At 40.6% G+C, this 26,328-nt stretch overlaps 1 protein-coding gene across 3 annotated transcripts in view; it reads left to right on the top strand.

The window, feature by feature from the left end:
• The window catches only part of wnt4 (wingless-type MMTV integration site family, member 4), a 160,222-nt gene that overhangs the window by 117,781 nt on the left and 16,113 nt on the right, over positions 1–26,328 (top strand). Inside the window, exon 1 of one of the 3 annotated variants that reach the window (XM_042494997.2) lies at positions 13,836–14,516. The exons of the other annotated variants lie outside the window; for them this stretch is intronic. Coding sequence (XP_042350931.2) covers positions 14,440–14,516 — 77 coding nt within the window. The 5' untranslated portion in view covers positions 13,836–14,439. Of the gene's footprint in view, positions 1–13,835; positions 14,517–26,328 lie in introns of those variants that run through there. 3 annotated transcript variants of the gene reach the window in all.

A 26,328-nucleotide genomic window follows, 5' to 3' on the forward strand; every position in this document is an offset into this window, starting at 1 on the left:
CTTGCAATTAAAGTAAAGATACTGTATACGGGGGCAAAAGTAAAAGTAAAACTTAGTAGCTAGCATCATAGATTGAGCATGAAGCAGAGCGACTGTGCAGAAGTTATTGGTCAGGTGATGTCTAGGGATGGTTGTATTGAACCACAAGTAGTCCACTATTAAAGTTCTCTAGTTACCTTTATCATGCTTTACATGGATTCAGCTGCCTGTCCAGTTTCCTCAAGTTTTTGACATGATCAGAGACCCACTGTGTTGTGTAAAGACTTTATCGCAATGACAAGATCATCATCCACTTCACTACACAACCACTGAGCCACCCACAGGCAATGGCAATGATTAGATGGGTGTGTCAGTAATCTTGGTGTTGTATAATATCTTTGCCGCACCAAAGTAGAGTTGTTCTTAGGGGAATATTTCACAACTTTTATTAGATACACCTCAGAGAAAATGATGAAATGCAGAACTCTTTGACCTCAGTGGTGGGTATGTTCAGGAGTGCAAGTTGTAGCCTGGGCAGCAAATCAGGACCACATTCGTGGTACTTCTGTGACGGCTGAATTGTTGTTAGATCAAGCGGTGACGTGGTTCAGCACCCTCAGAAAACAGAAGAATAATCCAAATTAAATTCTACTGAGACTGTGAGTGTTTATGTGTGGGCCAAAATGACACAGGGCTGAACGGAGAAGGGAAGCCTGTGGTGAGAGCGAAGCTCGGCAGGCTGGAGCTGTCAGCTGTTGTTGTTTTCACACTAGCACTGTGGTAATGCCTGGAATACTTAAACAAACCTTCACAGCTGAAGGCAACTGTCTAATTTCCTGTCCACTAGAGAAATGGCTCTGATAAGGTAGATGAACACACAGCAAGGACCTAGACCTCTCAACATGTTGAAGCAAACACTTACTCTGCAATATACTGCTTATCAGTTCAATGATGGTAAAGCGCACTCCTGACAACAGACACGTGGGATATTGGAACTTTCAGCGCTGACACACAGGCCTCCAGCACTTACAAAAATACCGTTAGGAAAGTGTTCTCTGCTGAGTGACGCTGAGGAATAAACACACACATAGTTGTGGCTTCTGTCACCAGAAACAGAGGAAGTCACAGCCAGTAAATGTGGGGAAAGAGTGGGCCAACCAATGCTGAAGCCAGCACCTATGCAGTCAACGGCTCGAGGGCCCACCCGCCTCCACCTCGACCTTCTCTCTCCCTCTTTTTCTCATTGTTGAATAACCAGGGTGTGACTCAGGGAGGATAAAAGCGAAGAGTACTCTAAAGCCATTTTGGACAATGTCCAGAGAATCAGATTTGCCCTTTCACACATGTTGCACACATCAGTAAATCGTCCATGTCAGACGCGTTATCGCCCACTGGAAATATTCTAGTTTAAGTGAGAGGTGGCGCCTGAGTGAAGTGTATAGGATGACATGGATTACGCCGTTGTCACGTAGCTGGTTTGTAATTTGGTCATAAACAACCTCTTGCTGTTTTATGAATTTGCCTGAGGATTTAGGTGATGGCCCTTACTGACAGAGGCTCCTGAATCTCTTTGTCTTCCAGGGAGACATTTTTGTTTGCATATTAGTGTTAATGACCCTTCTCTTTCATCCTGTGCTCTTCCGGTTTTGTGCAGGCCGAATGATGGAAACACCATCAACTTGCCCACTCGCTTGTTGTGAATTCTCCGGACAATGGTGCCAGGTAGCTGGCAAAGTCAAGTCTGTGTCATGCCCTGTCAGACTGCTTTGGAAATTTGCATTCTCACATACAGCTCATCCAGGAAATGTCTAGATAATTTTACCTTTGCAGTGCATCTGTGAAAAGGGCTTAAGTGGCCAGGCAAAAAAGTGTAAAGAGGTGTGGTAGGACCCAATTGCAGTACAACAGAGCAGGTGAGTAGTTGGTAATGACCTTTATTTAATCTTTTGGCAGGTTGAATGGAGCAAAGATGAGTATAATCAGGCTGCAGGTAAGCAGGGACAGTTATCAGTTCTGTGGTGGAGCAGAGCTCAAGGGTCAAGCAGAGTTTGTAAAGGGACTGGGGTGAGCTCACATTCGCAGGTGGTAGTTCACAGTTCGGGTGGGGAAATGGTGAACGTGGATCGGACTGGCAGGTGAATGTATCAGGTAAGTTGCAGGAAGACTTACAGCGGGGAGCTTGTGGGAAAAGCGGGGACTCCAGAGAGGGGCAGGTAGGGCTCATGGTTGAGGAGGAAGCAGAGTTGGCGTCAGGCTGGCAGGGAGCGGAGCAGACGAATCCAGTAGAAGCAGGGAGCGAGATTAATGAGGACATCGGGGAATTGATGTACCATCTAAACGAAAAACACCAGAGGCACTCACAGAGAAGAGATGTTTCGCTCAGAGGGAGGCTCTAAAGAAGGCAGGAAGAATGGCGATCTCTCTTGACGTGACATGGCTCCAGGAATGGTCATTTCAATAACTTGGCCAGTTAGTTGTTATGCCACTTTGGTCCAGACTGTGCCAACAACTATTGTATGGATTTCCATGACATTTAGTAGTGACATTCATGGTCCCCAGAGAAAGAATCACACTGACTTTGGTGATTCTCTCATTTTTTAATATATATTTTATTTTTACTTTTAGGGAAATTGCTCAACATCTACTTGATAAATTTGTGGTAAAATTAGGCAATGATATTAATGGTCCCAAGAGGATAATTTCCTTTCACTTTGGTGATCCTTCTCCATTTTCCTCTCGTGCCAACAACAGGGCAACGTTTTCACCTATCCAGTGGATTTTCTCAGCATCAAGTATGGATTAGTACAGAATTTTATATATTAATTTTTTTATATTCATGGCCCCCTCCAACTCCCACTCAATTTGGGGATCCTCTGACTTTTCCTTGAGCTATCAGTGGGTCAAAAGTTTCACCTATCCAATGAATTTCTCAACATCAAGATAGATTAGTACATTTTCATCAGATATTCATGGTCCCAAGGGGATAAATCATAATCACTGTAGTGATCCTTTGACTTTTCTTCTTGAGCCAATGAATGGTCAAAATGTCATGAAATCATGATTGATTATTACAGAAATTTTGTACAAATATGCATAGTGCTAAGATTGTAACTCCTAATCACTTTGGTGATTCTCTGATTTTTTCTTTCACCACCATGAGGTTGACATTTTTGCCTTTTAGTTCAGTATTTTCAGAACTTGTGGATGGATTGCTTGATCATCTGGTTCTTAGTCTTATCAAAGAGATAATAGACTGATACATCAAGAGAGATCTTTTTGATGGAATATTATCAAAATGAAATGGAAAAGATTGGAGTCTTTATTTTGTTAAACTGTAAATACAGGTTAGTGTTGTAGTGTAGGTACTGTTGGAAAGCTAAAAGGGCGTGTTGGAGAGTACTGTTTCATTACTTAGAGCCAGTAAAAAGGCTAAAGTTCTCGTTATATCACATTTTCTGACGAGATTGTCTCCAGACCTCCTTCATGCTTGTTAATCTCATAGAGACAAAGTCATTTTCAAGGTCTAATTATGATTTCATCAGATTCCACCCGACTACGCTGGACTGTGTTTTGATTATTTTTGTATCACATGTCTGAGCAGAGACATCATTCCACTGTGGTGTGGGAGAATTTTGCTCCAAAGTCTATAAAACCTGCAGGGAAACTTGCCTCGCCCTGTCTGCAATCATAACTTCGAAAATTTCACTAGTATGACTTTCAGAGGGGAGTTTAAGTGTCCCTTCATGGTCAAAACCTTGTTCCGGTGGCATTTCCACCCGGACAAGAGGAGCACTCTGTGGCAGCTGATTTTTCCAGCCTTTATGCCAGCTTCAGTGTGTGCACTTCGGTTGAAGTGTGTGGTCAGTGCTGGCTTTTTGCTGAAAGCCAAAGCTCTCCCAAAGCCACAGACAAAGCCACAGCAGGTGGATGGGTAGCAGGGTGGAGGAGAGGGGGGAGGTGGGAAGGGGGTTACAGAGGGCTCAATGCCTCTCCTCATCACGCTCCTTGACTCTGAAGAAAAGGCTGATTAATCTGAGCCTAATAGGATGGAGGGGCCACACTCATCCTTTTACTGCTGCTGGACAGGCCTGCAGGACACTGACTGACAGACAGAACAACAGACGAGAAAGAGAGGAGAAAAACTTCACAGGATTTAATGCTGTACATCAACAGGATGCATAACAAATTCTTCAGTCTTTTTTGTTTTCTTATGCCTTCTAAATATGAGACAGGCAATGATTTACTCCAACAGAACAATGATTATAATAAAATACAGTGGAACAAAATCAGACACAGTTTGGTTGCCTAAAAGGAAGGAAGAGAAACCTGACCTATCCAACAAGTCCTGAAAACTGAAATAGCATAGGTTGCCTGCCTTCTAAATTGACCTCTTATGAGCACTTTATGATTGGACCCCTCTGTGGTTGAAGTTAGACTGAAACTAATTTATTTAAGTAATATTTTATAGACCATTGTGGTTTAGTACAACCAAAAATGACATATTGCTGCCAGATTTGTTGGTGAATGTGTCAGCACATGGGACTCTAAAAACTTGCTTTTGCGCCTTGATGGGTGTGGTTTCGTAGGATGCAGCAATACATGCTTCAGCGAGCTCTGTGACTGTCTCAGCCTGTGTTCTGAGTGCATGTTCATATTTTGAATAACCTGCATGCATCAAGACTGTAGAATAAATCATCCTTAATTATATTTGGTTTGATGAAAATAAGAAGTTGGAAAAAATGTAAATGGCTAAGTATGGGTTAGTTTTATTTCTAAAGCTTGGAAAATTAGGCAAACTAGACAGAGTAATATGTGCAAACAATATGAAATCAGTTTATTCAATGCATGTCAAGTATGAAGGCATAGAGTATATATGGGTCATGTTTTCCTCTAATTTGTATATTTGGTCTCAACCTTCGTACATGGAAATTGATGATCTGCCTTGTAAGCCTACTTGGGCTGGGTATTTACTGATGCACTACTCTCCGAATCACAATACAGACCCCCATCTGAGTATATTTTTGTTGTCTGACATAATAAAGTCCATCTATGTCAATATATTTAAGCACTATGTAGTTGTATATTTTTTCAGTGTATCATTTGCATGACATTCAAAAAAGAATCTCTATGTTTGAAGTTAAAGTTAGGCATGGGCTGTCTTGTATATTAAAGATTGGTGTTACAGTAATGATCGGGTCAATAAACCACTTTTTTGGTTATAGTTTTGCTAGCTTATAAAAACATTTTAAAAAAATAAATAAAGCAACCCAATCCAAGCTGCCAAAATTCACATCAGGCTCATAACACATGATGTAAGGCACTGGGCCCAGGTGAAAAACTAAGTTTTTGCAGAGACCTTTTAGCAAACAGTTGCCTAATTGCACATCCAACAAAAATCTCAACAGAGATCTCAGCAGAGATATGTTTCAACCAACCTGATAAATGTAAGTCAAGTCCATTCACTGTCCTTTTAGCTATTGTCAGCCTTTACCAACTACTAACTTCTTTGGCTGCTAAATGATCTACCATGTTCTCCAGCTAGTCTTTAACTGTCTGTCTGCTGTTTGGTGCTGGACTATAGGTTTATCAGAATTTTTCACAAAAAACAAACAAACAGCTGACTGCTTTTTCTGCAAGAATAATGACAGAGGTTAGACGGAATCCAGACAGTCATGAGCTGCAAAACCAAAACAATGCGGCTAAAGATGTTAAAACACAGAGAATTGCCGCAAGTGATGTAACTTAAGTCAGTGTTGGTGAAAATAATTGAAGATGTAGAGTTAGAAAGAATTGAGCTTACCACACCACTGTAGACTCACAGGCTACAATAGCTACTATGAGCATAGGACACCTGAATTTCTGACTGAATAGTCAATGACAAAGACAACAAAGAGGGTGGAAATTTTGCTGCATTGATTTTAAACCTTTTTATTTTAAACTGTCCATCATGAGTCTGACAGCGTCATAGGAGTGCAATGCTAACTTGTCCGTCAACTCCTAACTAATCAGAAATTACAAACTTGTTGAGTAATTGGCTAAAGTCAATAATGGTCCCACATACACCATGACACTTAATATATCTACACTGCATTATTTGGAAACATTTGTTTTTGGTTAAGATATTTGCTGATGAATCATCACCTTCTGAAGCTGACTAAGGGTGCTAGTGACGGGGCCCATGGGTGACTGCTGTGGTCCTATGACGCCTGCCGGGCTTTGTAATGGACACCTCTGGGGTTCTTTCAACCAAGCTTAGTCTGGTCCCTGGACCCTCACAAGGCCTCTGGGAGCCCGCTGTTGACTCCCCATTGTCTGTGTAAGTGTGCGTGTGTGTGTGTGTGTGTGTGGTGTATGGGTGTATGTGTGTGTGTCCAAAGGGGTCTTTGAGGCCTCCTGGGGGCCGGTGACTCCTCTTTGTCTCCGGTTGGCCTGCTGTCAGAGTGTCTTTGTTATGACAGTTGAGCTGCTTTTATACAGACTAAATCACAGCTCTCAGCTGTTCATTTACTGGCCTAACCCCAGACAGCCCTCGTGACACCTAACACACACACAAACACTCACACACACACATCTCCAACATCATCTTCTTTTACTTCATTGCATCCCTCTCCTTCTTTTACCAGATAATATATCCACATCCACCTTGTGAAAATCTCTACGCTTTCTTCTCAGAAGATTGAGTAAAGAGGATAAAATGAAAAAAAAAAAGGATAAGGAGGAAAGGGAACAAAGCGAGGGAGGGAAGGCCAAAGGGCATTTGACCTCTGACCTTAGTGTTGTGGTGTGGGCACAGGGGGGGTCAGAGGACGCAACAACCCAGGGTAATCAGTAACTAAAGGCTAGATACAACTCATAAATACACAGAGAAGAAGCAAAACCAAATTCAGTCCAATTTAAATCAGATTATCTGTATGATGGGAAATGTTCCTGTATTGTCTCTGCAGTAAAGCAGCAATTATAGATATATTGTAAGCATAGCAATGAAACACACGCTAAACAGAGTCCCTCTGAGGCTGTTTAGTCCCTCCAGTGGTGAAAGTACAGTAATAATATGTTTTTTTAAAGCTGAGGAATTATTTAAAAATATAATAAAGCAGCAAATCACATTAAGAAAATAGAATCAGCACATCATCAGTCACTCAATCCCTGACTCTGCTTAGCTCTGAAACTAATTAAATTTAAACGATAACTTAGTCTGATTGTCAAACTGAGGTTACAAATAACCTAAAATGATCAACCCATTGGTACATTACTGTCACTTGTCTGGAGAAATATTATATTTTAATGTCTATCCTAAATGGCTGACAGAGTCAAAGTGCAGAGGAAAACAGAGCATAAAGTTAGCATCAAGGTCTACAATGACATTAAACAGCATTGATCCAATTTGTCTATAAAGAGGGATATACTATATATATAATATATATATATATATATATATATATATATATATATATATATATATACGAATCAGAATACAGAATTATATATATAAACCTGATAATTATACTATCTCTAAATAGTCTTAAAAAGTTTTTGGTATTTTTCCTTAGTTATTAATCCTTAGTTATCCTTAGTTATTCTTTTTTGGCTAATTTTTAATGTTATTTTCTTGTCACCTTTCCCCCTTTTTTTTTTTTTTTGCAATTTGCAATTTGCAAGACATTTCATGCAAAGTTGTTTATTACCTTTTCCCCCCTTTTTTGTAAGAAATCAAACCAATTTGCTCAATGTTTCAGAGGTTTTTATGTTGGGATAGGCACAAGAAAACTGATGACGATCCAGGTTTCAAAGGGTTAACAGTGACTTTCACTTTCTTTTTAGCTTGTCAACCATCATTACATCATTTATCACCATTGTCACGACACCTGCTGACCTTTTTCCTCCTCTTCCTCTTCTTCAAACATCTCTTCCCCTTTCCTACAGCAATATGTAAAAGGCTTATCTTGAGAGAAAGAGAGAGAGCGATATTAAGAAACAGTGGGAAACAGTGGGAGAGAGGAAGAGACTTGTCAGAACTGTCATAACTCATCCAGGGGTCACACGCTGTGTGTGTGTGTGTGTGTGTGTGTGTGTGTGTGTGTGCACGTGTGTGTGTGTTTGTGTGACAGTTCATTTGTATACCACCGTGTGTGTCGCCTGAGAGTAAATGTTAGTGGGTCGAGCAGCATTAGTGTTACCGGGGAGATGGCACAGGAGTGTAAAGCCAGGGGCAATATAAAACCTGTGCTTTCCCAGAATGCCTTTTTGTCGGGCGTGTGTGCCAGCTCCCGTTGCTATGGGAATGAGAAGGGTGGGGGGTTCGTTATGGGGAACCTGTCCTGACTCAGACCTTTTCTCTCATGATCCTCCCCCCCTCCTTTGCTGTGTTTCATGTGTCCAGCAAGAACACACACTGTCCAAGCCTGTCCGTCTTTCTCGCACACAGTCTTGATCTGTCACACACAGTCGTGCGCGGATGTGTGTGTGTGTGTGTGTGTGTGGGCTGCCTGCATGCTGTGTGTAGTGAGCCCAGATGTCTGGGGCTCCGTGGGGGATAATGGTTTCTTTCACAGGCAACGATCTGTGTGTGTGTGTGTGTGTGTGTGTGTGTGTGTGTGTGTGTGTGTGTGTGTGAGAGAGAGAGAGAGAGAGAGAGAGAGACAGAGAGAGACTTAGGAGTGTGTGAGCTTGTGTCTCCCTCAGCATTGGCACATGTTTGCAGCGATCTCACCTCAACAAACTGAATGGGAGTTAGTTACAACACACACACACACACACACACACACACACACACACACACACACACACACACTCAGTGTTGAAGGGGAAGCAGTGGGTTGAATCTGCTGAGTGTTGGCGCAAGTGATCGCATGCTTGTGTGTTTTGTGCAAATTAGATTTGATGGTGATTGTGAGCAGCAGAGGATACTTCAGGACACAGCAGGAGTTCAGTTCACCGCTGAACACTGAGGACTCAGTCAGTAACTCTACATGTCTGCTGACAGCTTTGTGACTGCTCAGAACATTCTCTACATTAGAAAGTTCTTCACTAAAAAGAGAAAAACTCGTATCTTAAGTTTTTTCTTTCTTTTACCAATTGATATATTAATTTCAGCAATAAAATGTTTTATATGAAAATAATAAGAACAAAGAAGCAGCAAGTATCAAGTTGCACCTAAAAATGTCCTTATTTGTAGGACAAGAGCTTATGGCAGAGTACTGTTAAGCGCTCGTCAGAAAGTGGCTGGAAATTTTTGTAAACGTGTTGATAACGTAATTAATCGACAATTAATTGAAATTAAATAATTTAAAATAGTTTATAAGGGTCCTGTTGTTCTGAAAAGTTCAGCCCCCAGTAATTTTCATACAATCTCTCATTAAATGTAATGTTTTGTTGATCATCTGTGTTGGTATTATCATGGTGTACCTGACCAGTCAGTGGAATTCATCTCAGGTACAGACACAAAAAAATAAAATTAAAAATAAATAGAATAAAATAAAAGATACAGCTGGAATTAAAGTGTCACATTACCGGTCTTATCTCATTCAAATGAAAATTAAATGTGTCACTTGTGTCACAAATGTATCAATCCATGTCACGTAGCATATCTGCTCTTCTTTTAATACAAAGACGATTCAAGTTTCTATAAAAACAACTCCCAGTTATGGCTGCCAATAATGTGAATCACTATTCATGAACTAGGGTCAAACTGTCAAACTAGGCAGTGCTGATCAAATATGAATTTTGATTCTGTTGCTGCATTGCCTATTTCTTGCCTCAGATGTTTTCGGAAACATATTTTAGTGTACTGTTTACCTGTAAGATGAGAAAGACCGCCCACTGGCTGCAGCAAACTTTCTCATTTTACAGCTAAACAGTACACTGAAATAAATATTTTCCAGAAAACATTTGAGGTGAAAAAAAGGCAATGCACTAACAGAATCAAAATTCATATTTGATCAGCGCTGCCTAGTTTGACAGTTTGACCCTAGTTTACGAGCAGTTACATAATTGACAGCTACATTAGAGACTCCTCAGCTCTGATTGGTTTTCATTCATGTATAGCAATGCCATTAGAAGCACTATGAAGAAACACGTAGTGACAGTTTCAGCAAATATGTCAAGAAATTGCTTCTAAAAGCTACCAACCACAGCTTGAAATGCAAGAAGTGATCATAATACAATTGCATAATATATTATATAATCATGTAACACGACAACTCATTGCATGCAGGACCTTTGATTGTGTGGTCCAGCTACTTTTACTGGAGTAGAAGCTCTGAATACTTCTTCCACTAATCAAGTGTGAGCTGAACTGCCATACAAGCAACCGTATGATTTGAGAACGTTTTACACAGTGGGCACACTCTCTCTGTTGCACTTCATTTCACTTTGGTTTGGCTGCTGCCGTTTCATGTTGTGCACATGTTGTATCCATTAACAACCCATTTAGTTTGGTTTCGACATTGCAGCTTTCATAAGTGTCTCCGTTGCAACTCAATTTACTGTAGGAGTTTACTTTAATTGAGTTTTTATTCTGTTTTGGGTTTTTTTCTTTGCTAGGGAAGCTTGAATGTAGATGCCTTATGACATTAAATTACCTTTAAAAAAAGTATTTATGTAAGTATTTATATTGATAAAATCTGACGAACTTTTTGGGAATAAACCTTTAACCTATGCTTAATTTTCCTACACTTCCTACTCACAAACAACCTAGACAACCTTAGCTGTGTAAGATGGGGCTGTGATAACAAGGAAAGCTACATTTAGGAGCATTTGTTGATTTCCTGCTGATCATCTACAAGCTCCTTTGCTCACTTCCCCCCTCTGTTGGCCAATCAGCAGCAGAGCTGATGAAGGTGACCTCTGGGGAAACTCTCTGGATGCACTCAGGGATGTTGTCCACTTCACTTGGTTTCACCTCTGGACGCTGAAGCCTTCAGAGCAGCAGACTGGGCGGCGGCAGCTTTCAGGCTCTCTCTGTAATGCGCAGTGAGCTTTACACTCTCCCCTCAGCTCGGTGCAGGTGCCATCTGTCTCATTGTGAAGCTGAAATGGGTTCAGCGGGAGCAGAAGTTTGGAAGAAACTGTCGGCCCAGAATGTAGGTCAGCAGGTTCCCACACCAGCTCCACTCTGCTGTCCAGAAGCTTCGGCTCTGCAGCATTTTCTGAAGAACCTGCAGACTTTCTGCTCAGATGAGGAGAAAACTTTAGAGCCCCTTGTCAGATGCTGTTTTCAGTGTTTAGCTGATACTCTGTTTTTGGGCTCATATTCAACTTTTTTTCCATCGCTGAATTCATTTAGTTTGGCTGCTGCAGTGAAATCTCCCCACAGGGAAAAATACACATTTATCTTATCTTTAAGTATCCAGAATCAGACAGATGACTTGTCTTACTCAATGCTGCAGTGTGTGCATGTGTGTGTGTGTGTGTGTCTGGCAGCCAGGAGCCACACTGCACACAGCTGGTGGCGCGGCTGCAGCGTCTCGTCCCAGCAGGGTGTATTCTTAGCTCCCTAAAACCCAATAAGTGAAATGAGATTAGACGACACACACACACACAACCCCAAACCTCAACCACCACCACCACCACCACCCACACAAGAACACACACACATACACACACACACACACACACGCGCACACACACACACACACACACACACACACACACACACACACACACAAGCCGTGTGTGAAGAGCGGCTGCTACTGAAGTCTCCTGTCTGTTTTTTCTTCGTCTTTCCACATCTGCACGTTGGGACTGAAACAGCTCTGATGTCGCATGTTAACATACATGTTGTTTGTCTTTAATTACTTTACATCCAACGTTCCTGTTTTATTTTATGCGTTAGTGGCTCTAACATTGGAAATTTACTCTTGTATGACATCTTCTGTATTATTTTATACATTTTCTCCAAAATTCAGCCCATAGTTGGTATAAGTGGTTAACTTCTCTCATCTAGTATTCACAAGAATTTAATATAAAGTTCTGCAGATTTGAACAAAACATGATTAGATACGACTCATTCACCACCAGCTGAGTAGGATTAACAGCAGTTGACAGGTTGGTTTTGTTTTGTTCTGCTCTGCTTTGCTTTTTTCCTCTTCTTTCATGACATTTAATTGCACCTTATTTATTTATTTGTAAGCTTTATTACACATTTATAATAATGTCTATAACTGGTGGCTGTGGCTCAGGAGGAAGGGTGGGTTGTCTACTAATTGGAAGATCAGTGGGATACGATCCTCAACCCTCCAGTCTGAATTTGCACGATACTGAAACTCAAATTGCTCCTAACCTGTGTGTGTGTGTGTGTGTGTGTGTGTGTGTGTGTGTGTGCGCATTAATGGTTGAGAGTCCAATTACCATTCCATCCATCAGTTATCAAGACAGCTGATTTTTAATGTCATCACACTGATTAGTGAATGCTGTATACATACCTAATATTTTGTTATTCTATTACATTTTGTAATCTATATTATATGATACAGTATTACATGTCATGCTATATAATTACTGTATATTATTGCTATACTAATGCATGATATAATATATAGATTCATAGAGATAAAAGACATGTACTGTATATGTATATGTACACACAATACATATATTTGTCTGCACTTAAAACATATATATGCACACTGGTTTAAGGTAAAATATAGCTGTCTTTTCTTATTTTTTAGTGAATTCTTTTTTTTTTTTTTTAACTGATTGGCATCTTCTTCCTGTTTTCCACTCTGGTCTTTTTGTGTTGTTGCAATACTAAATATTCCTCTTAGGATCAATTCAGTTTGACCTTGTCTTATCTTAAATATAGTTTCTCTATTTTTTTCACTGTGAATGTTGAGCATCTTGGGCACAAAAATTTACTATATCTTAAAATTCTGTCTCGTCTTAAATGAACCTCTCAGATTCTGATTTTTCCCGTCATAAGTCCCCTGATTAAAGTTACAAAACACACAAGTTAAAAGAGTATACTTCATCTCTCATCTTCATCATTCTGTTGCATTTACTGAATGAACATTCAAACTAAAGCCATATTTCACATGGCTGCAACATGTTAAACAGAAGCACATATTTGTGCATCTTTTTATATACCTTAACTCATAATTCAGTCTGACATTTTTGGTATATCTGGAAACTTTGGGATTCTCACTGGTGTTAAAAATAAAGTCCTGTGGCTCTAAAAAAAAAAAAGTCATCAGCAGTGATGAACCGAGGCAGCATTGATTCCTGTGCAACAAGTAAGCTACATATGTTTTTTTCCCGCCTGTATTTTTTGTTATGTAAATAAAATATCAGTTTGCAGTCCTCTACTTGCTCCTCTTCCTCTCCGCCAGGATCAGGTGAGTCATATAGAGAGCTCAGTGGTATTAGACTCCATGAGGCCAGTGGGGCTGCCTTACCTTATTATCCTCCTACAACGTTTTCATCAATCAATAGTGTGGAGCTGACATTTGTCATATTATTGGGGATTTGCTGGTTTCAAATGTAGACATTTTGCAGCCAAGCTTTAAATAGCCCGCTGACCGCAGAATATTTGGTTGAGAGTGTGACAGGGAAAGTGAGGTGCTGCCAAGAAGTGTGTGTGCGGTTTGTAGGAGTGTGTGTGTGTGTGTGTGTGTGTGTGTGTGTGTGTGAGTGGAAGACTGTTTATGTGTGTGTTGGAGAGGAGTGGGGGGTGACTGGGGAGGGCATTAGTGAATGGCTTTGCTATTGCATCCTCCCAGGAGACCTCTAAAACACACATTGTCCCCGTACGCACACACACACAGTACCTTAGCAGCGCACTAAACCCGCCTCCTTCATCCCCAAAAAACTCCCATCTCGCTGCCATACCTCTATATCCTCGCACCGCCCCTCAACTAAAGTCAGCACACACTCTCTGCTCTGCCAGACGCACCGAGAGACGGTGGTGTGTGCAGAGGGGCCGTGCGTATTTACGCTCAGAGTGCAGTGTGCATGTGTCGGGGGAGACTTGTAGAGACCGCGGCGCGCTGACAGGAGAGCCCCGCGTGTCCAAGAGCGGGACCCGGCATCGGATGATAAGCTTTAGGAAAGGAGGAAGATCTACCAGAGCTGTTCGTGCATTTTGGCTTTTATTGACTGCTTATCCACACGCTGTCCCGGTTGGCGTTAACGCGCAGCTGAGAGAGAAAGCAAACAAGTCGATTAAGAAGAAGAAGGGTCCGATTCAGCCCGAGCGGCTCCAGAGTTTTGATCGTATTTTTAGCATCCCTCTCTTTCCCCTCTCCCCGTCCCTTCTGAGTGCGGAGTGGCAGAGGGAGGGACGGGAGAACTGCGCGGACGGACCGTGAAGCTGCGCGCCTCCCCGGTGGATGAGCCACTGGATGCGGCGCGATGGATTAACAGATAGCTGCGGACCCTGCACCTTCCTCTGTTTTCACCGCCGACCCCCTGTCCACCTTGGGATTATTTCAGCTCTCACCAACCCTCCTCAACCTCCCTCTCGAGATGACCGAGGAATATGTTTTGCGGTGCGTCCTGATGCTCTGCTGCGCGCTCCTCTCGGCCAACGCGAGTAACTGGCTGTAAGTTGAACTTTTCTACTCTTGATTTAGACAGCATCTCTGACTCGTTTTCTCCTCCGCTGTTATCATTCACCTGACCTCCTCCTGCTCCTCCTCGTCTTCACATGTCCACTCTTCTTCTGCCCTTTTCCCCTGCAGCTCAGCGGCAGCTCAGGTTAATTGTTAACCATCACACACACACACACACGAGCGCACGCTCTCCCTCTCCCTCTCTGGCCTAGACTTAATAACTCACCAACACCGCTACATCCCCCCGCAGAGACCTAAAAAACGTCCCCCACAAGTGAAAAAGCACATGTTCCTTTTGGAAAGGTGCATGTGTCACAATAGATGAAATTTCATTTCTTTATTCATGTGAAAAATAAGTTTTATGTGTGAAACGAATATATTAAATGGCAGGTGGATGTGTTACATTAATTCGCGTAGCCTCTGGTGTCAGATGGGATTTTTAATAAAATATCCTCTGTATTCATACTCTTGCCCTGATAACCCTCAGCCCATAGGCGTACATTTTGATTGGAATGAAGGGGACATCTCTCCCCCTCAATGCTTAGAGCATGTCCTTCCCCTCAATAAATAAATAAATAAATAAATAGCAGTAAATAAATAGCAGAGAACTTTTATTTTGACCATATTAAACATTTCCACCATAAATTGATGCAAAGGGGCACAAATTAGTGCAGAAATATTCACCAGAAGGTAGAAAATGAAGTGTCTGATGCTCAAAATTTCCTGCCCCAAAGCCCCACTTTCATTTTTGTGCCCCCCAATGCTGATTAAAACTTACACTTTTTTAATTTGTTCATATGAACCCAATATCAAAATATTTTGGAAATGATGCTGCCAGGACTGAAGGAGTTAAGTTTGTTTTGTGAGTTCAGCCTGTAAAACTTAATGTGCTAATTTCCTTGTAAATGGCAAGAACAAATTGTGTAACTAAACAAATTTTCACTTTGTAGACCCTTTAAAAGAACCATGCGGAATTAAACCTCTGACCTGTATCTTTAAAAACATTTTTTTTTTTTCATAGTCTCAATTTCATATTTTATCATCATCATTAGTAAAAGTCATTATCGGTTGAGACATAGATGGATGCTGATGCTGTTAATATTAGTAAGGTTGGCCTATTCAGCTGCATTTGGGCTTAAGAAACCATTTAAAAATGAGTATTATATAATAACATTAAAATACATAAATATCCCAGCGAACTATTGGTGCCTGAGTACCTCATGAATATAAAGTGATAATAAAAAATACCTAAAATGCCTAGGTAAAGTAGAATGAGACCACTATTAGTTTAACACTGAATTCTGCAATCAGACACCAAGTGTAAATATGAATGTAATAGTAAAAATATAACGACATCCCAGGATGAGGAAAAATTAAAAGTTCAACAAGGTCATAACACTCACAGACGAATGTCAGCCCATGTAGGAATATGTTATTATTTATTTGTTGTGGAAGGTGATAGCAGTCAGAGTGCAGTGGCTCTAACACACAGTGTGACTCTGTAGATGAAGTGTGCAGTGCCACCTCTTCCTGGGGCCGGTTGGTTGGGTCGCATGTGTGTGCCTGCTCTCCCGGCAGCCTGTGGGAGGTGGTTAGGTGGGTTTCTGCATTCCTCCGCAGGCTCCGCTCCATTTTCTGCTGCCATTCATTCCTCGTAGCTTCAGCAAATTTACAAGCAGAACTCATCATTTAGCGACGACCTTCTTGTTCTCTTCGAGAGAACAGAGGCTCGGTGGCAAGAATTATACCTGACATTGAGAGTAAGGAATTGTGTCATATAATAGTATCTATCAAAGTCCTCCAGTAGGGGGTTAAATTGTGGCTTCTGAGCTAAAAGTTACCGTATTTTGACTTTTGTATTTATCTTTTTATTACACTTCATTTCTCTGCATTAATACCTTTGCAAGCTTTATAATAAGATCACTAGAGTCTTGTGTGTTTACATCTGGCTGTTGCTGGAGACGACCTAACTGATATCATTGACCAATCCATCCGAATAAATCAAATTACAGCCTTGCCAAACTGCACTGTCTACCTTGAACTCTGTCACTGAGTGCAGGGTAATTGTGCTGTTTGGGGCTGAAGGCGTGGTGACAGCAGCAGGGAGCAGGCATGTACAGGCAGGCTGCTGAGCTGCCAGTCTGCTCACACTGTTGAAGAAAATGTGTGTGGGGCTGTGTGGACTGTATCTCAGTCCTCAACACCTCAACAAACCCACAAGCTTCAGTTTCACCTCCACACAGCAGCAGGTACACTCAGGGTCAAAGGATGGGGAGCAATTAGGAGAGAGATCAAAGGATCGTAAAACATACAACAAGCCTGCTGTGGATCCACAGCAGTTTACAGGACTGTTTATTGCAATTAGTCAAATGAACATCTATCTGTATCATTGCTAATTGTACTGCTTTATCTCTCTCATGTCAACCATTTAAACTGTGAAGAGACAACCATACACCATGGCTGCACAGCTCAGGGATCAACTGGTTATGTTGGCTAGTATTTTTACAGCAATATGATATAATAAGCAACAGTGTGGCCATTGAAAACGTGTATAGTATTTCTTTATCTAAAGGAGTCTGTGGGTACGCTGACATGCACTCTAATTTTCCACTATTTTTCCGACAGTACTCCAAATTTGATACGGGTCTTGTTAACAGCCGTTTGGATAATCTGAATTGGAACTTATTCCAAATACCACTTTCTGATAAAAGGTCCAGTGTGTAGATTTTAACGGGTATATACTGGCAGAAATGGAATATGATATTCATTACTGTATTTTCATCAGTGTATAATCAGCAGAATATAAGAATAGTTGTGTTTTCATAACCTTAGAATGAGCCGTTTATATCTACAGATGGAGCGGGTTCTCTTCCTTGCCGTTGTGTTTCTACATCAGGCCAGAACGGATAAACTAAATACTGGCTCTAGATCGGGTCATTCACATTTTCACAGTTGCTGTCATAGTTTTCCTACATATTTGGCACATGGGAAAAGTTTCACTTGGTCGCAGTCTACAACCTCACCATTAGATGTCACTAAATCCTACACACTTGGACTTTAAGACGTGGGATATGCTGGTATTATTCGGGTTTTAATAGCATTCTTTGGACATGTTTAGGCTACAGCGCATGTGGAATATGTGTTTGAATTTAGTTTTTTAAGCGCAGTTTGCAACACATGGCATCCCACCTGCTACGGTCAGCTCTGTGTGTTGTCATGATTACATAAACCAACTATCCAACAGTTTGCTAGACTTTGGGATCGAGATGCTTGTCCAAAGAAAATGCCAAGTTTCTAGTCAGAAGTGAGGCACTTCAAGCCTACTTTAAAACATTACAAAACACTTGGATTCAACAGGATCAACAGGATTAACAGGATTTTGAATATGCACAAATATCTCAACACTGACCCGGACCAGGACTTTTGACTTGTTGTCTGTGTTTGGAGACAACACATTTCTTAGAAACTGAGCTTCAATTTAAAGAAAAAAAAATGTTTTTCCATTTCAAATAGCAAAAATGATATCGACCATTTTGTTTTCCAAACAGAATGTTCCAAAGTGCATATAACTTAAAAAGAAAAGAAAAAAAACACATAGCATAATATCACAGAATTGAAAATATATGAATGACTCAATTTTGACAAAAAATGTCAGAACCTTATAGTTAAAGGGTGACAATGTTTCACTGTAGCCAGCAATAGCACGTAGAAGCTAAAACAAATCAAAAAATGAAACAAATAAAAAAGGGGTAAGCTATAGATTTAATAATGATTGGTCAAAATGAAATTGAAGTAGCGGAGGCTCAGATAACCTGACTTTTACTGCAGAGTATGAGTGAAGCTTCAAAAACACAAGATCCTACATGTCATATAATGCAACTTGAAAGCATTTTTCATTCATTAATTTCTGCCTGCCTTGTCTTTGAAGTGGCTCACATCCAGTTTGTAATAAACCCTTTCAGTTATAAAACTGTGGTCTCAAAACAAAGTAGAGAGGATGACATCACTATGACATCATCTGGGTTATTTTCTGACCTGATAAAGCTCGTCCACAGACAATGAAGACATCATACAGCTGTTGTCACATGATGAGTAGCAATCCTTATGACTAGAAAACAAATCCTTGTATGTAAAAAATGGTGGAGTGCCCCTTTACTCAAGATTGACCACTTCAACTCAGGATGTTTGTCAGTTATGCATCCTGCAATTTAAGTGGCTTAGATATAACTTACCAGCAAAGTTGATTACATTTTGAACACACAGTTAATAGATTCATGATTGCATATTAAAAGTAGAAAGTGTACTCCGTTTGAGTGCAGTATTGGAATTAATCTGCAGATGCTAAGGTTCGACGAAGGACAAAATATGGCCTGCAACAGACAGTATGGCTTGTTGTTAGCCAATTTCTGAAAAACTTCAATCCCTACCGACTGATTAAGAGGAGTGAAGAGTCACATTCAGTGACAATATAAAACAGTCAAAAATAACTTTCTTTTTTTAACAATTGTAAAATAACAACCCCCAGAGGTCTTTCAGCATATAGTCATAAATGTGTACACAATATTTCGGTTGATTGGTCCAGTAGAGAGATGGATACACGCACTAACACACGTACACATAACCAAACACATGATCCCCTCCAGAGTTACACTTGGCCAAGAAAACAAGCATGGCTGAAGCTGAAAACATACCTTATGCTTTAAAAAAAGATTATGATTGTTTACATTAAACATTGTGGCAGTTGCAGTATTTTGTTATGTTTGCTCAGCGCTGTTACTGACAATTAATCACGCCAATGATCCACTTGCTCTTGCTTCTCAAATATGAATATTTCCTTCTTCTTTAAATGGAATACATTTAGAGTTTTTGAACTGTAAGTCAGATATAGCAGGCAAACTGAATATTTCACCTTAGGCTCTGTGAAACTGTGACATTTTCTCTACTTTCTGTTATTTTCTATATCAAATATTTAATTTATTAAACATGAAAATATGCAGAAGATCAGTTGCTAATGAACATTTTTGTTAGTTGCATCCCTCTGTTGGAGTAATATGACAGATGGTCACTGTTGCTCACATGAAACATTTCTGAAAATCAGCATTCACTGACTTTGCTTCAGAGCAGCTAACATGTCACTCTCAGCTGTTCGTACGTCACATTAAACCACAGTCTGTTTGTTTACCTCACCTGCAGCTCTGCCTGTGCCTGTCACCTTTAGCCCGTGAGCCAGGATGCGATCACTTTGCCAAATCTCTGTGGTTGCTGAGTCATGTTTAGTGTCCCGCTGCCGAATAGGGATTTGAATGCTACTTTTCATTAATTTGTCCGTCATCACCCTCCTCCTCCTCTTCCTCCCCTTGCCCAGCTCGGACTCGTTTTGCTGCACCTGCACACTGCTCCGGGACTGCTGCTGCTGCTGCTGCTGTGTGTGTGTGTGTGTGTGTGTGTGTGTGTGTGTGTGTGTGTGTGTGTGTGTGTGTGTGTGTGTTTATGATTATTTTTTTTAGCTTGTAAATTGGCATCTTACCCAACGGTGGCACACACTCAGTAATTACCCCACTGACCGCACAAGAATGGCAGTTACTTACAGTGCACCACGCACGATCCAACCCACACACAGACGCACTAACAGCTAAACACAATATTGCAGACAGATTGCGCACACGTGTGTGTTTGTGTGTGTGTATGTGTGTGTGTGTGTGTGTGTGTGTGTGTGTGTGTGTGTGTGTGTGTGTGTGTGTGGCTTTTGAAATCAAATCAAATAATCTAGGAATGTACTGGCGACTGAGAAATTAAATGAATGGGAGCTCGCTGAGAGCTTCACTTTAATCAAGAAGAAATTCAGTTGTTTTAACCATTTCAGTCACTTAAAGCATTTAAGGGGTTTTATAGTAGAGGTGTAAATGTAAGAGATTCTATTCTGTAGTGATGGACATAAACCCAGATACTGTAATAACACTATCAAATGTTGACATTAATATTTGTCTGTACTTATAGGTCCAGCAGAGCTTTCGGCAAAATGACAATGTTAGCATGCCAAAAGCTAACTATGACAATGCTAATGCATGTTTACCATTGTCATCATCTTTTTTAAGCATGTTAGCATGCTAACATTTGTGGACGATTCAAATGTCATCGCTTTTGCAAGTATAGGGTCATAAACTATAGTATTGAACAGATTAACATATCGGAAGCACCCCTGTGGCTTTGGAATTAAGAAGCCGACAATGCTTTGGTTAAGGTGGAGTTTTGGCACAAAAAGATAGGCTAGGGTTAAGGGAATACCATGGTTTGCACAGGCCAAATGGGCCTTGCCCTGGGGATTGTTGTGCTGGGAAGGATTGTGGTTTAGGTTAAAATGGTTAGTCTGCTTAATTAAATTAGTCAAACATAAAGGCTAATACTTTGTTATTTATGGTTAGGGAACTCAAAACATTTTTCAAAATTTTCTTGACCCATGCTTCCCCATCTCCTCCCTCTGCAGACTGTGTTTCTCTGTTATAATGTCACTTGACTCCCTCCATTGATCCAGACTGAAATGGCTCAGCAACTATTGAATTTATTGACATGAAATTCTTGTACAGCCATTAATTGCCCCCAGAGGACGAATTATTATTATTTTGGTAATTCCCTGACTTTTCCTGTGTTTTTGTGTTGCACTGGTACAGTAATATTTTTCACGTTTCATTGAATAATATTTGGCTGTTTTACATACAAAAACTATTGCGGACAGTCTGAGAAGTACACAGTTGCTGCTCAATCTTTATATTACAATGCAAACTTGGTAACAATCCACAATCATGTTACTCATCACAGCCACATGTCTACCTCTATTGTAATTAAAATGTGGAACTCTGAGCCAAACTTTGGCCACACACATAAGAAAAGGTGACACGTGCAGTTGTTTCTTCAGTTACCTGTTTTCAAGGAGACACTAATGGATAGCTGGAATGAACAGTCCTGAGGGAGTTATTAGCAAGGAAAAAGTTTTAATTGATCGATGATCTAACATGCCACCTGATTTACAATACAGTAGAAACTGTAGGATGATGAATTATAATGACACATGTAATATGCATATGACCACAGAGTTTTCTGTGGTTACTCTGCAACACTTTGTGCTGGTTGCAGAATATGGAACGAGTGGATCTGCTGTGCATAGTTGTAGACTGCAGATGGAACCGATACCTGCTGCATTCAGATTACTATAAAGAGTCACCAGAGTAAAGACATGGTCTTTAGTATTGGCTGCCTATTAACTGTTGTTTATTACAGAGCTGGTGACATTCATTAAACTTGATTCTGCCCCAATGGCAATAATGCTATGGTTGGAATAAAACAATTTGTGATCACAACAGCTGGTAGGAAATCAAGCATAAGTAGAAGTTCATCAAGGGTCCTTCACCAAATCAAGTGATAGATTATCAACACTCTTTTTGGCACCAACATTTCAGTGCACTACTGGACTGACATATCCACACCGAGGTACCCCAGTGGCGCAATCAAGGAAATAACCTCAGTGCACCATAGTTGACACCAACAGTGAGCTTTTTACCAAATTACTCAATCAAATGTTTCCTTGTCTCTGAAAACGCCGTCCAGACCTGTCGCAGAAGCGTAGCACCCGCCCTCTGGTTTCCCTCCATGTTAACAGTGTTAGCTCTGTCAACACTTTTACCTTTGTTAGCACTCTTTATTAAGTTAGCACTGTTGCTAGCTGCCAGTTCAGCCATCTCCATGTTGAGAGCATTGTGCAGACAATTCTGCCCCAGACTCTGAATTATTATAGATATGCTGTGAATGTTGCTTACAACTCCTACAAAAAGTTAAAAAAAAAAAAAAAAAAAAAAACTTAAACACTGATGTAAGAGAAAGTAATCATAGTGGTAGTGAATAATTACTTTCACCACTGCTGTGGCAAAAGAAGAATTACATCTGGCCTCTGGCCTTGCTCACTTTCCATTATTTGTTTAGTTAAACTGTCATGAATCAGCTCTGGATAAAGGATTAGAATCCTCATTTATTTGCTCAGGAGAGGACATCCCCTTTAAAACCTAGAAAGAGTTGAGTGTTTGCTTTTGAAACACTTCATTTTCAGCAGGGAACAGAAGGTTCAAGTTTGGATGCCGTTTGCTACCGTCAACATGAAGCAAAAGATTCAGCAGCAAAGAAACCAGAATATAAAAATGAATGTGGATGGAAGTTCATAGTGTCACTAAATGTTGTGGTTTAGGCAGAATATGATTTTCCCTGTAAATTACCAAATACACTGTACATTTACTCAACATCTCCAGCAGCATCATGGTTTTACCAATATCAATGATAACTTAATAACAGCACGTCACAGATATCTCATAATACACTATAGGATTAGAAGCACTGTGTCTCCTTCTCAGTGTCTCTTTGTCTCTCTGCTTCTTTGTGTGTGTTAAGTATGTGATCATACATGCATATGTGCTGGACATCCATGGTGAGGTGCTAAAGAGATGGCAGCTGATGAGTAACCAGAGAAAGCAGAGACCTTGGCATTGCGGTACAAACTGGCGCCTCACACTTCTTTCAAACACACACACACACACGCATATGTGGTAAAGCTGCGGCATGTTATTTCGAGCCCTCTTGTCACCAGAGTGTGTACAATTATCATGACACACTTGGAGCCACCAAGAATCGCTCACGATGACCAGATTACAGGCAGGACAGCTTGGGTTGATGAGGAAACACCACGGTCGCTGAAAGATAAGAGACAGCTCTGGCAGATCCACTGAGAGATGCAAAGGGCTTTTAGGAGCTATAACATACCCTCTGGCTGCCATGTGCTCCTGGGAAACAATGGCTGTGAACAGCTGATTGCATTTCTGAATGTATACCCCATCTTTTGTTAGATGTATGCAAAAGTTTTCATTGTGAGACCTGGAGAGAGATGTAAGTGAGAGAGACAGTTGCATACAGGTGTTCTTGAAACAACTGGAAGGTATTTGCCTGCTCACCAACACAGCCAGCAGCTTCAGTAGCAGCAGTGACATTGACATACAGCTCATTGAGGTAATTTAAGGTCCAGAGTGTGGGATTATGGAGTAAGCAGTAAGCAGTTTTATTTTTTGGGAGGGGGGTGTTTACATGAAAAATGCATCCCCCTTGTTAACTGCCTGTTTTGTGCTCCAAATCTTAAGCGAAATATGTCACTTGACTGTGACAGAGCCCAGATTTTGAAAAAATGTGAAAGAGTGAAAACTCCACAGGAAAGCTGGGGGTCACTTTTACTTTTTGCCAACAAGGTAACTAAAACAAGCATACCCAGCAACATGGCAAAGAAAAATAAGAAAATATTCAACTGCTGTCTCTTTGACGAACAAAGTGATGCTCGTTTTGACACCGTTTTGATTCTTTTGATTGGTGGACCATTAAGGACTAAAGGAATATAAGGAATGAACTAGCCCATTCTCATTCTGAAGTCGTCAAGCACTGCTGCTTTCACATCTGCATGATGTGCAGCTGGTCAGTGTCAGCTGACAACGTGGCCTGACAGGACTGTTCGCAGTGTTATTATACTCTGCCAGATGGCACCTACCACAGAAGCATGATATGTGGACGGGAAGCATCTGTTTGAGAACACGGCTAGATGGAAAGTGTCGGGTCCATATTCCGCCGAACTGGGTCAAGTTGAAACGCTCACGGTAATGATGCAATATAAGGAGCACGAAGGTCCTTATAGGGATGGGCGAGAGGGGCAGTGGATGGATCCAACAAACCCCGGACATTTAAGTGGGAGTCGGGTGTTTGCTTCCTGCCTGAATGTGATGGGTTTATTTTTCTACACCTTACCTTGTGCCTCTTTTGCGTGAACCTAATCATCTGTGCCAGCATCGTGTTGGCAGTGCAATCCCACCATGTGCTTTTATTGACATCCCGGCATTGGTAGCGGAATACCAGAATGTCAATAGCAGATGGTGGAGGATACCTAGAGCATAATATGTAGAAGCGGATGTCCACTGCAAGTAAGATGTGACTACTTTGGATGAGAACCTGTTGAATGAACACATATTCAGACTTTAGTGCCACTTCAAGGGTTGGGAGTCAGCACCTTTTATAACCAAAACTTTGGTGATTTAAAACCAAACAAAAGCCCCAAATCACCCAAAATCAAGATGCTGAAAGAAATCCATGTTTATCTAGAAGTGGGTTGACAAACGCTTTTTAAATCAAGTCCATGTTCAGGGCTAAAACCCCTTGATTTTTACTGGAGGGGTACATTTGGGAGCTTGGAACTTGACTTTGGTTACAAACAAATTTGTCTTTTTACCTTTAGAAATTAGTAATTCATTTTTCTTTGCCTTAAAATTTGTTTTAAACATGTAAAAGTAAGGGATTCTGTTCTGTTCAGTTTAGCAATGATGACTAGGTACCAGATAGGTGAGAACCATGCTGAAAATTTCTAACCTCATACACAGAGAGTTCTTTATCCATACGAAGTTGTGTACAACTCACAGTTTATACATGTGTGTTAACTGTGTAAATAGTTGGCAGGAGTGTAAATGGTGCATGTCTAAACCTGCTCGCTGCACATGAATAATTTCACTTTAACAAGCAAGCTTATCTCCTTATCTATCAGAACTGAGTGTGAAAATAAAAACAACCATAAATTCATCTTTGACACTGTGGAAAAACACATCAATTATGCAATCACATTCTTTCCAGCTCATCCACGATATTGGCAACATAAGAGATCAAACCATTAGTCTAAGTTGCTGTAAAGCCATCTTGCTCCTCTTTAATTTAAACCTGACAAATGTCAAATCATCCAAAATTAAAATTGCATATGGGACCCTATTGCTCAAAATGTCCAACCTTTACCAATTCTGTCCCCATCACAAACTGTAAAAGCTATAATTAAAATTAATCCACCAAATATATATCTTCTACTTCATGCATTGTTATTGCATCCACACATAGGCTTTTTGGTTGATTCTACTATTCTCATCAATATAAAATCATCATCTATGTAAAAACATTGCTGGGTGTTTCCAGCAAGAGCTCAGACAAGCTGACTGTACCAGAGCTAACCAAGTGACTAATGAAGAAAGTCAAAATTCTTGCAAGCTTGGATATTATTCTCGGGAGTTGGAGACCAAAACATATAAGCTAAAAGAGCTTAGATTTGTCAGGTGTTCAAAGTCAAATGGGATGATATTATTGCTCTTTGTTCACCATGTAAGTAGGAAGTTGCTGTAAGGGGGTCATCATCAGCCCAATAACCAGAATAAATGGTAGCCTCGTGCATTTCTGCAAATCATGGATACATTACATTTGCACATTATAAAACAGAAGATACAACAACACTGTGATAAATGTGTGGCTATTATTAGTGGCACAATTCCACCTGAAAACACAATGATTACTTGGTACAAAACATACACTTTCTGTGGCACTATCGCTGGTGGAAACACAGCAATGGCTCACTAAAAAACACCCATGTTTAGTGGCTTAAAAAGTTTTGTTGTTTGTTGGTCTCAAACAGTCGTCTGCAACTTTGCACCCTCGGCTTTATACCACCCCCTTCACCTCCTGATGACGTAATCAGCTCATAAACTATTTGTCTTTAGAGATGTTAATGTGATTCCTATGAAATGTACAAATGCAATGTATCCATGGTTTTCAGAAACTTACAATACCAACATTTTCCTCTTGCAACAGGGCTACAATAATCTGGCAAGAGGTACACCAACTCAGCTTTTAGACCCTTCTAAGTTATCTGGCTAAGACTTGTGGAAGGCGATCACTTTCCCTGTAATAGCATGGATGT

This window comes from Plectropomus leopardus, chromosome 2, assembly GCF_026936395.1.
Source record: "Plectropomus leopardus strain MGB_pleo_1.0 chromosome 2, ASM2693639v1, whole genome shotgun sequence".
NCBI lineage: Eukaryota > Metazoa > Chordata > Actinopteri > Perciformes > Serranidae > Plectropomus > Plectropomus leopardus.